At 35.1% G+C, this 13,086-nt stretch overlaps 1 protein-coding gene across 1 annotated transcript in view; it reads right to left on the bottom strand.

Moving 5' to 3' along the window:
* The window catches only part of LOC124776683 (acyl-coenzyme A thioesterase 9, mitochondrial-like), a 91,657-nt gene that overhangs the window by 19,402 nt on the left and 59,169 nt on the right, over window positions 1–13,086 (bottom strand). Inside the window, exons 7-8 of the mRNA XM_047251786.1 lie at window positions 9,794–9,996; window positions 8,176–8,261 (exon numbers count right to left, since the gene is read on the bottom strand). Of these exons, the coding sequence (XP_047107742.1) occupies window positions 8,176–8,261; window positions 9,794–9,996 (289 nt within the window). The remainder of the gene's footprint in view (window positions 1–8,175; window positions 8,262–9,793; window positions 9,997–13,086) is intronic.

The following is a 13,086-nucleotide window of genomic DNA, read 5'->3' as shown; positions in this document are numbered from 1 at the left end:
GGTCAACACACATCCCCACAGATTGCACTTAAATTATGCAGGTAAACGCTATTTGTGTGAAAAATTAAATTTAATCATAAAAGAAAGAATCGAACTGAAAAACTTAAATATATAAAAACAGTATGTTTACAACTGAAAGAAGTCCGACAGAAACTTTTTTAGACTAACTCAGCCTTCACCATACATACGTGAAGGCGAAGTACTTGACAACACCGCAAATCACAGTAAAATCAAAATAACATCGCAAAATGTCCAATATATTACCAATAAAATTGAACAAATTGACGAATTTCTAAGTGTTAGTAGCCCTCATATTTATCTTGCGAATGAACTAGAAGAACTACGCAGCATTAATTTAAGTAGTTATAAAATTGTCAGTGTCTATTGTAGGGAACAACATAAAGGTGGTGGTTCTGGTATTTATGTCAAAAATAATGTCCAGTGTGAAAAAATTGATTGGATAGATAAACTTGCATGTAAGATGGTTCTTGAAATAGCTGCCATAAGAATAAAGCTCAGATATAGCAGTTTAATAATAGCTAGCCTGTACAGATCCCCTAACAGTAACATGGAAGAATTCTTTTGCCATTTAGAGGAACTTATTGATAAACTCTCACCTCATAAAAAACAGACTATAATAGTAGGGGATGTGAGCATTGACTCCTTAACTAATAGTGTAAGTTATCTTAGATATATTGATATATTACAGTCCTATAATTACAACCACGTGAATTCAACACCAACAAGAATTACAGGTGACTCTCAGACATGTATTGACCACGTTATTACGAACTTAAGTAAGGAGGACCTTGTAGTTGGAACTGTTGAGAACCACATTTCGGATCACAGTGCATTAGTCCTAGAGCTTCAAACTGACAAAGAAATAGTATCTCATAAAGAACAATTTACTTATAAAAGAAAGCTTGACTATCATGCATTAAAGGAAAAACTGGCACACACAAACTGGTATCAGGTAGGCCTATATGCAACAGAAGACATTAATGAAAAATGGGAAACATTTTATACAACATTAACCCATTGTCTAAATCAAGTATGCCCAAGGGTCAAAATACTAAAGAAAACTGACAGTTCCAGGAATCTTAAACTCCCCCCTAATGTGATGAAATTAAAGAATGACATGAATGATCTATATATTCTTTTTAAAGACACCAAACTGCAGTACTTTCAGTCTAAATACAAAGCCTGTAAAAAACCTATAGGGAAGCACTTAAGACATTAAAGGAACAGAAGTATGCAGAACAGATGAGTCAATCCTGTAATGTTAGCAAAACAGCGTGGAATATAGTAAAGAAGGAAAGTGGGGGGAATGACAAGGCATTGTGTAACAACATAATAATAAGAGGCAATGAAAAATTGGTTAATGACCCAAAAGAAGTATGTGAGAGATTCATAGATCAATTTAGTAAGATGAGTAAGGAGGATGTGATCAACCCACCGCAGGTGCTAAATCCCATTAATGTCAGTAATTCATTCTTCCTGAGGTGTGTTACAGAACAGGAAATCCTGAGAACCATTTCCAACTTAAAAGCAAGTACATCCAGTGGCTGGGATGACATCTCAGCCAAATTTCTGAAATAATGCAGTAATGAGTTAATAAAGCCACTGCAACATTCAATAAACAGCTCTTTCAGACAGGGGTCATTTCCTGACTTGTTAAAAAGTCACTGAAATAAGACCAGTGCATAAAAAGGGAAAAACTACTGATGTACAAACTTATAGGCCTATTTCATTGACATCAGAACTTAGTAAGTTGTTGGAAAGGCTATTTTTTGATCAAATGGAATCATTTTTCTCTAAGTACAATATATTAAAAAGTTCTCAACACGGTTTCAGGAAGGGCAAGTCTACAATAACAGCCATAGCCACATTTACTCAAGCAGTAGTGAATAAATTTGATGATGGAAACAAAGTTATTGGCACCTTTCTAGACCTAGCTAAGGCTTTTGATACTGTAAATCACTCCATTCTTCTACATAAGTTAGAAACTTATGGGGTCAGAGGAGTGGCATTAGATTTGTTAAGATCATACCTTGCTGCTGTTAAGTTGTCTCATACAACTAGGGGACTTATACAAACATTAAAATCATTTTATAAAATTCTCAACTCTGGAGTCCCTCAGGGAAGTATTATTGGGCCTTTTCTGTTCATTGGGTACATCAATGATATAATAATTCCAAAAAATGCAGACCTTGTGAATTATGCCGACGACACCTCCTTCATAAGCTGGGGCCCTACAAAACAGCTAACAGTGCAAAATAATATGAAGAACACTAGCCTCATCACAGAATATATGACTAAAAATAAATTGGCATTAAATAAGGAAAAGACAGTTCTAATGGAGTTTATGCTAAATTACAAATCAAGACAAGTGGATACTGAGCCAGAGTTATCAATTGAAACAATTGATAAACATAAATTCCTGGGTATTATAGTTTATGAACATGTTACATGGAAGGAGCACATCAGCTACATGTGTAAAAAAATCTCGTGTAATACTTACCTGCTAAAACGCCTTTCTAGTATAATAGCGTCACCAGACAAATCTATTTTGGTATTATACACTCCCACCTACAATAACGGTATTGAGATTTGGGGCGGGGAACCAACAATATACATGGATAGGGCTTTTAGAGCCCAGAAGAGAGCAATTAGGATAATAGCGAATATTAGTAAACGTCAATCCTGTAGAGAATACTTCATTAAGTATAGTATACTAACAGTGTATTCATTATATGTTCTAAGGACTATACTGTCTGTAAAAGAAAATATGGAGCACAGTATAATAAATAGTGATATCCATAGTTATAATACAACAAGGAAGAAATAAAAAAGCAACCAATCATAATCCATTTTCCGCTGGAAGATTTTTTTACAACAGACTGCCAAATACCATAAAAATGTTAAAAGGAAACATATTTAAAATAAAATTAAAGCATCTGTTAATTGCTAAATCTTTGTACTCCATCAAGGATTTTTAATGTTGTGTGTACTTTATTTCTACTACTAAACTATTATTATTGTTCATGTATGTACTGACTGACTATGTCCACGACTGTAAAAGTCATTATGGACAAATAAACCATTATTATATTATTATTATATTATCTTTAGGAGCCTTTTTTGCACCACAAAAATTTTACCAAACACCGACTTACGCAGTGGGATTCCATAAGAGAGAATTGAGTATACTAAAGCAAAATAAACTGTTTTTAGTGTTGAGAGATCACAGATTGACTAAGAATCTGAAAACCATAGTACAGACTGCTCAATTTCTTTAGCAGCTTTTCTCTGTGAATATTCCATTGTAAGTTAGTGTCTATCCACACTTCAAGAAATTTACAGGATGTATATGTGGACAAGGAAGAAAAATTCCCAGATTTCCCGGTTAAAAATACACTTTCTCCAGGATGGAAACATAGTTTTTCCCTGTTAATTGACAGTATATTTTCTCTCGGAACTGTATAACTTATCAATCCTTTGAATGGTTATGGTTTTATACATGGGCGTAGAATTTCGCGGCGCTTTAGAAAACGAAACACCTTTTGGAAAGATGTTTGATGTGCAGTAACATGTACATTGCATATTTTCTTATTACAAAAGTATAAATTCGAATTCCACCCAAACACCGCATGTTACTTTCCGAAGCATTGAAATCGAGGTTGCGATGTGTATTTGTAAGCCAGTCATAGCTCATGTCACGTGATCTCGCCAGTGGTGTAGTCAGCCAATAGCAACATCACTGTTAAGTAGTGCGAACACACGAACAGGAAAATTTAAAGGTTTACATTAATATATGTAATGTTGCTACTAGAAAAACAAAGCTTTCACATATAAAATTGGTCTCTAAGGCCAATATGCTGCAAGAGAACCTAAGCTTTAACATATAATGTTGGTCTTTTATGCACGTATTACATTTTAAGATGTATCACACAAATGTGCCAGTAAATTTTTTAATAACGACATAAAAGTGTGATCTTTTGGGCTATAAATTCTTCCAAGTGGCTCGTCATCAAAGAGCTGATTTTTAAATGAGTCCCAGATTCCCAGTGAAGTAGGCATCGACCTGATATTAAGCTTTTCAATGTGGTTTCGGGATGTAAATTTCCTTGGGTACCAGTACTTTGTTATTTCATGTCTGGTTCTTTGTTATGGCATAATGCCATATGTGCTAGAAGATGAAAACGTAAACTTGAAATGCACCGAACAGTTGAAACTAGCCAATAGTTTGAAATTAAACTCTTTGTTTCAAATACATTGACTGCCTCAGCGGAAAAGATTAATAAAAGAAAATTTTTTCAGCAAACCGATAAAAATAACTTCATTGTTCTGCATGGCAATTAATGCTTGACTGTCAGAAAGGTGGAAATAAAATAAAATCTGAAACTAATAACGTATTTTGGCCTTCCGTAATTATGTGAATGTATTTTAATTGACATGATAGCTCCTGGCCAAAGAAATCAATTTTGTTTTCATTTGACGTGAGTGCAGTAGACAAAGAGGAAACAGCAAAATCACTAAATCTAAACACAGGTCACATCGAGACTACCCACTTTCCTATTATAACTCAGACTGCTCTGCGCATCAGACCCGTATCCACAATATTTCCGAACTGGGGTAGATAGTGGCGTCCCTCGAGCGTTTGAGATAGGACATAAATAAAAAAAACGAATTTTCAAAAATATGATCATTCTGTAGCGCGCATCTTTCTGAAGACTCTAATACATAAAACATACTTGTCGGAGGAATTTTAAGATATGTTAACTCATCTTAAGTGTGCCAAAGTGCAGCGCCACACCTCTTCACACAGCATTCTTCTATCGCATGTCACTGTATTTCGGTCTGTGGAATTGAAACGCGTATATTTTGTACTGGATGCCATCAAACTATATTCAGGACAGTGGAAATTAAAATGTCCTATGGTGCCTCTCCTGCTTCCAGTAGGCCAGTTTGACATCCTGCCCCTCTTTTTTTTTAAACTCTTCAGAAAACTTGCACTCTTTATTCCCTTTTAGATAACAACCTGCTGCTTTGTGTGACATAAAATTAAGTATAGGATACATAAAACCAGTAAAGAGAAGAGACAAGCAAGACAGTACACATTTCTTCAATCCTTAGCTCCTAGGATTTTTCTCTCTCTAATCTTGATACAGCTTTACATAGCATGCTTTCCTTTCTGCAAAAGGATCTGTTACCTCATCAAAGTTCGTCAAACGTTTTGCTACATGAAAAATCAAAATGTCGTTGTCTAATACTGAAAAAGCTGTAATTACAAATAGGCCCAAGACTGGTGTGGTTTCTCTGATTACCTATATTTTGTAACTGTCTGCGAGATAAAACAAAATAGGCGTTTATAATACTGCAGCAATTTTAACACATGCCAAATAAACGAGACTGTTTTGGCAAAAATGGTCATTTTTATAACACGGCAGAATATAATCCACAAAGTACCAATATCAAATGCCTATTAGGCCTACTACAAGCAAAAAGCTTTACATTAGGAAACAGTTTTACACTTCATTCATACATTCCAGTTTCTTAAGCATGAGATCGAAAAGTAGTAGTGTAAAATTTTTATATCAATTTGGAATCGTCTTATGCTTCCATAATTTGTGTGATGTCCCCGTTTCTTCTCCTTCCTCATTCTAACAAACAATGTTGTCATCACTAATTTTGTATCTAATCCTGCCAATGTCAAAGCTTATGCGCCGGTTAACTTCACTAACTCTGCCAGAATCAACAGTTTAGTTATCCCGCAGTTATTCTCTGGTTAGGTATTGTTACGTGTTCGTACAACGCGTTTTCCACGCTACTTCCAGAACAGACCTTAAAGCAGCTGCTTGCTGGAGATTGTACAACTGGCCCTTGCTAGTATAGCGATCTGGCCAAAAATTTTCTGTCAAAATTACATTTTCTTGGATACACCGAGAAGATAATACGTAATCTTTCTTACCTGTTATTCCTGTTAGTCGTTTATTCGCACTCTGGTAGTCTGAATCTATGGATTCGCTGGTAATCGTAACAACACTCATCATTCACAAACCCAATCAACCACATAATCAGACAGTGGTTGGCTTTCTTTCATTCGGCTATACTCTGCTCAGCTTGTATAGCCCCTTTTGTCTGCAGGAAAGTTTATTTCTAGATGTGATGAGGATTCCACTGACAGAGACATCACGTACACTATGCACACATTCACAAATCAACTTATGATTCATTCAGAAATCAACTTAGAATGTGTTCAACCATGTTCAAAAACCGACAGGGAGACGTTTCAAAGTCATACAAATAATCGATAGACCAACGTGCGCTGGATACTAGGTGCTTTGTGAAAAAGAAGGTTTATATGAATTTGCCCTCCCCCCCCCCACTTCTGAGCCAGGGCTGTTGAGCAACTGGTGGCTTGGGTGCGCCAGTAAAATTTTTCCCAGTAGCACCTAGCTGCTCCCCCCCGCCCCCCCTTTTTTTTTTTTGCTGCGACTGCTTACACATCCAACAGCCACGTTTCTGTAGCCAGAAGCAGAAGAAGATACTACTAAACTGCGCATGCGCATGATCCCACTCGTAACTGCTAAAACAAATCTAATATTAACAGTTGTGATGTCATGCTCATCGGAGGCAATTTGTTGTTATGAAGCATTGCATAGCCTTCCTGAAGCCTTTGAAACATTTTGCTGTTGGAAGACGCTTGTATGAGCACTGTGTTTTGTTGCTGTATATGGCGCATTTCCTTTGCAATTTAAGTTTTATTTAGTTTTTTTCTCTCGTTCATGTTTTATTGCTGCAGTATTATTCTGCAGTAGAAGGATACAGTAATATCCTTTGTTAGAGTATTCATTCTTACCAGTTAAAATTACAAAAATTTAACTGAGAACAAAAACAATGAAAAATTCCCGGAATTCAAAAAAATTCACGGTTTTTTACCGGATGAAAAAAATTCCCGGGTTTTTCCTGGATCCCCCAGGTCGTAGACACCCAGAATTTAATCCCATTGACTTGCTCTATTGTTTCATCCTCAATTATTATGAGCCTCATGTAGGTAGGGTAGTTTTTGGAGGCACTGAAAAGCATATGAGCAGTTTGCTTTTAGCAAACAGCATTAATTCACAGTTGATATTGTTACCAACAATTTCAATTCCTGCATTTCCAGAGCCCAAAGATTCAGGTAATTAATAGCAGAAACGATTACAAAGAAATACCTCTAACAGTTTTTTTTTTTTTTTTAATTTCCTGAGATGTATATTCTCCTACCTGCTGTACACTGTGAGCAAGTTAAGAGGTTTTCCATTGAAATAAGAAACACAAAACAAGAACATAAGATCCATATGGGACTTCTTTCTAATGCCGTGTACTGTCATTGTGAATATCACAGTACATTTAGATCTGACTTTTGTTATTAACTTTGAATATAGGAATGTGTAAATATATTAAAAATACATATGCTGAGACCATTTAAAAGACACCTACAAGATGCCAGATTTTAAGTATATGCTTTAGTTTTAATTGATACTGGAGCTTCATGGGCGGAACACATAAAACAGAATGAGTTAACCTAACCACACCATATATAGCGAAAGGGCTGAGTGAAGAATAAACAACCATCATGTGCCCCCTCGCCCCCACCCACACCTCCCAGCTACACACACACACACACACACACACACACACACACACACACACACACACACAGAGAGAGAGAGAGAGAGAGAGAGAGAGAGAGAGAGAGAGAGAGAGAGAGAGAGAGAGAGAGATGATGATGATGATGATGATCTGGTGGTGTCCCACGACATACTCACATGCAATATTTCAAATAAAAACAACATTAACATTTGTCGAAATATAAGACTGGAAAACTGTTAAATCTTCCTATATAATAGGTAGTGGTTATACAAAGTGCCTGAGACTGAATGATCATTTCTTACATATCTATACTAAGGATAAATTACTTAATACATATAGCTGCCAACAACTTCTAAAATATATGAGACAATGCAACTAACTCTCAATGACAGAATGCTTGTGTAATTCCATTTGAAGATTCCAGTAATGAATATATAAATAAAGAGCACCATAAAAATCATTATATCAAAATTATATCTTGTGTGTGCAATACCAAAATAATGTAGAACAGTAAATCATAATTATGATGTTACATACCTGTACAAATAACCAGCAGTCCAAGAGAGTTCTAAAGCCTGTCGCATAAGAAAGCCCCCAAAAACCTTGTTGTGCAGGTTCCGGTCCTAGAAAATGTGCATCATTTCACACATTTCAGTCATTGTATGCACCAATAAACATTGTGGAGAATAAGGAAGAAGACAACTCTTTAAAAGTCTTTTATATGATAAATGTACCTATCTTGAGCAGATATGACAAATTGTGTTGCGATCACCAGAATCAATTAACTATTGTGTAGAGTAGAGAGAAGAATGGAAGAATAGAGCTTAGAATTTCATCAGTGATGGGGCCACTAGAGGTGGAAAACATGTCCAGATTGGAATATAAAGTAAAAAAGTGCAACGTTCCATTCTTGAGTGTTGCTCATATCATGATATCCAGAATGGCAAGTGAATGTAACTGTCCACATAGCTCATGACACACTCTGCTGTTTGTACATTTTTAATATATGACAAGAAGCATTTGGTCACATACTGCAAAGAGTTAAGGCACGTAGTCAGGCAAACATACAGTTTTGAAAATTAGATTGGAGTCTCCTGTTATCATAACACAATTGTTGTAGTAATTCAAAGACTGGTGGTTCAAACCCAACAGGTCAAGGGAAATTTTTCCGATATTTGCCATATTAACTTTTCATAACATTTATTAATGTGAATGATTCTTAGCTCTCAAATTGTTCCAATAATACATGAAACAATGTTAATCATTCTCAGAATGGAACTACTGATATCATAAAATGTTCATCACTATCTCTACTGTTACGAAGTCTTTTCTGTTCCAAACTGCTGTCTTATTTCATCATCTCCATATATTTCAATATCTAAAGAATAATAAATAAGCTCTTTTTTAGACTGGGAAAATAGAAAAAACTTAATTTTTGAATTTGCTTAATACAAAAACAAAAAGACTTGCTGTTTCTTGAACTTGGAAAAAAGTGAACATAAAGATAAGAAGAATGATTACAAAATGTGAGATAAGTTGTGAAAGATAACTTTGACAAGTAGGCCGCATACACATAGGCATACGACACAAATGCACACAAAATAAATCTAAATATGAGTAGAAAATGTATACTACTCATCACTAAAAGAGTCAAGGTTGTGAAACACGCTTGACAGGCAACATTCTCGCAATGTAGTATTTATTTAAGATGGGAACATACTGACTAAAAAGGACTTGCAATACGGCGGCCGAACTTCCCCGCATGGGACCACCCGGCCAACAATGCCATACGATAATTTCATTCACTGACTAAGAGTGTTATTCAAAAATAAGAGTGAAAAGACAGACTCATGCTTTAGGTTAGAACAAAATTCTCACAAATATTAATACCTAATTATTGTGACAATTGCCACGAACGGCTTTGTAAATCCTGGACATTTAGTTGGAGAGCCTTTGTGGAATTGAAGCAATATGAGAAGTTGTTTCTGCTTGCTCTAAATTAAATAAAGTCTTATACAAAACAGAGCAATAACACATGCAGAAACTATCAGTAAAACTTGATGAAAAGACAAATGAGTTTGGAAAGACAGCAGTAAAACCATTAATGACATAGCACACCTTTAAGTTACTTGTAACTATGAATATACATACTTACTTCGGGGTGACTAAAAACAATATTGCTGAGTTGTGCATCTTCCATCCATAAGCTCCTGGGAGGCAGAATTCTTTTGTGGAACGACATTCTATGTAGATCAATTGTTTTCAGGAAAAGGTCATGGATTAATCTCTGCTCATTAACATCTGGTGTCATTTTGAAAAGTGATTCCTGCTGTACTTTTACACGTCGTTTCTTCCTTACTGAAACACATGTCATATACAAAAATGATTCTTTTACTCTGCAACTATGTTATAAACACATAACAGAGGACTCTGTAGATGTTTAAAGTGTTGTTCCATATTAAATTAAATTTAGCACTAATGACAGAGTTCTCACTGAAAATTAATGAGACATTTGAGAGAAAGCAGATATACATAACTTGCTTTTCCAAACATTTCTTCCTTGTTTACACTGAGTATTAGTACATCTATCTGCACTTACCTTCCTTCAGCATTTATAAATAATGACAGATGACTACATTCAGCAGGCAGCTGGAAAGTTTTACATCAAAATGCATGAGGTGCAATGCAAATGGAATATAGTAACAAGTAATGCCCATGTGTACTTGATGTTTTTTACAGCAGCCAATGAAGTTATTATCGACTGAGAACTTGCCTACTTCGCAAAAGGACTGAATATGGCTTACTACACTGCTTATCAGAAACTAAGATGCAGGGATAAATACCGCTTGCTCCATTTTTATTTTCTGTCTGCCTTAGGTTTTTGCCTTTTCTATCTTTCATTCCTGTTCTAGCTTTTCAGCTCTTGCTCTTCTTCTACTAAAAGTATAAAGACATGTGTGAAAGTTAACCAGAGAATGAGCAAGAGCTTGAAAGCTAGTGGAAATATTGTTTTCTGTTGCAGATTTCTATGCAGAACACATCAATCAGTCATAGGTAAATGGTTGCCTTTCCTTTCTTTGATGTATTATTCCACCCAGAAACATCGATTGTAGTTTATAATTTTAGGTGTTCTTAATTGGAGACTCAATATTTGTGATGACTTTAATATTGTCTTCCTGTGGGGGAGTGCATACCAAGGACATCTATAATTGTTGACATCCATTTTTTGCTTAGGCCTAACACTAAGCTCCCAAAAAAGGTTGAAAATCACACTGCAACACAAGATAATGATAAATTGTTCTCAGAACCAAATACTTTTAGTTAATTAGCTGTAAATGTGAAAGTAAATGGTTTATCTAACTAAAGTGTCAAATATTCTGAATAAAACATGTAAAACAGGTAGCCAAAGATCATAAGATAAAAATATTGTGAAATGGAATCATGACCAATACATTCCAGTCTGTAACTAAGAGTTCAAACTCTTGACATCAGTATTACAAATTTCCTTTGTCTGTTATCAAATAAGTAAAACACGCAAAAAAATATAACATGAAGAATTAAGTAAAAACAATCTGGGAATTACTATACCAGGGAAAGGAAACAGTGTTGTGAGTGTGCCTGATTTCGCAGACAATCTGTGACAGAAGTTATGATTAACAGAAATCACTGGCCACCAAATTCTATCATTACATCTTCACAATGACAAAAAAATAGCATCTGTTAACAGACAACTAAATACAGATAGAGTAGTTATATACCATCAACAGTTTATGCCATCAACAGCCATTAATTAAAAAAAATAAAAGAATACAGCGTCTCATGATTTTATAAAATTAATTTTGTTGCAAATTGTAGTAATTCTTTTAGTTGTAGTGGTGTTGAAATCAGAGAGTGAAAATCTTGTACTGACTTGGTAGCAAACTTTTATCCTGTCTTTGTAATTAGTCAACAATTCTAGGCATGTTTCCTGATAAACTTAAAAATGGGTTAGTGATGCTCTCATATAAAAATAGAGATCTCCCGTTAGTGACCCCTTTTACTCACTACAGTCTCTTCAAATTGTGTTGAGATAGGAGCACAACATATCAACTGCCTCTCATATTGGCTTCTCAAAATAGTTATCTACAGAAAGATATACATGATCTCAGAAATGAAGTCCTTTCAGAGCTGAACTATTAAAACCTGATTGTTGGGTATATTCTATGAACTAGTCAACAACTTTGCTTGTGTAAGGTATAAAATTCTACTACAGAAACTGAAGTTATGGCTTTCCCTTTACCTGTTTTACCACCATAATGGAAATTAGATGGTCACATGGATAAACTGCACTACAGTAATAAAATTAACCTCAGAATAGGGAAACCATGAGATCCAGAATGTTTAATTCTGGGTGTGCTCCTTTTCTAACCTACATAAATGATATTCTGGTGATTTTAAGAGGGCTGTTCAAAAACGGAAATGTTTTCTGATTATGCAAGCATACTAATTAATTATCCAAACTGAACTGTAACAGACACAGTACATATATAGATGACAAGGCCCACTCATGGCTCACAATAGACAGAAATATTACAAATGATGTAGGAAAAGTAGCAGTTTATTTAAATGGCTGTTTTTCTTCTAATATATGAGGTAATCTAATAGTAGTTACCATAATTATCAGTGCGAGTAGATTAGTAATAGCCATAATTTGTTGTCTGTATACTTTAGAGCAGCAGTTGTTGCTGCTGCTTGTTAATGTATAATTTGACTTGTTCCACATCCCTGACAGCTCTTGTTCATGATGGGATTTACAGAACATGATATGTGAATTAAACAGATGAGTGACTTTAATAACACAAAGACTCATGTATACAATTTAAAGAAAAATATAGCATGCTGGGACCTCAAAGAGGTAGTAGTGACCATACACTAAATGATACACTATGTTTAAAAGTTCCTATAATCCAAGTGAGCAACAATATAAATTTGATACTACACATATAGTTAAACTGATTAAGAAACTCAGCAAAGTGTGAGCTTGTCTTTTATGCTTATATTCCCTATTCTCTACTTGAATTGTAGGAAAATGCAATTATAATTAATAAGTTATTTATTCAGAAAAATTGAGCAGTGAGAATATAGTGTAAAGTAGGTAACTGCACATCTTGCAGACACATCTTCAGATATCTAACACGCATTTCCGTACATGGTTCCAGTTGAACTATGATTTTTTGATGGAGGACATTGAAAAAATTCAGAGAAGGGCAGCTCATTTTGCATTATCATGAAATAAGGGAGAGAATGCCCAGATATGATACATGAATTGGGATAGCGATCATTAGGACACAGGCATTTTTTACTGTGGCAAGACCTTCTGACGAAATTTCAATCACCAACTTTCTCCTTAGAGTGTGAAAATATTTTGTTGGTGTCCACCTACATATGGAGAAATGACCATGATAATAA

The sequence above is a fragment of the Schistocerca piceifrons genome, chromosome 2, assembly GCF_021461385.2.
Source record: "Schistocerca piceifrons isolate TAMUIC-IGC-003096 chromosome 2, iqSchPice1.1, whole genome shotgun sequence".
In the NCBI taxonomy this organism is placed as follows: domain Eukaryota; kingdom Metazoa; phylum Arthropoda; class Insecta; order Orthoptera; family Acrididae; genus Schistocerca; species Schistocerca piceifrons.
Note: the sequence above shows the minus strand (reverse complement) of the source record. Positions and strands in the feature narration are given on the sequence as shown.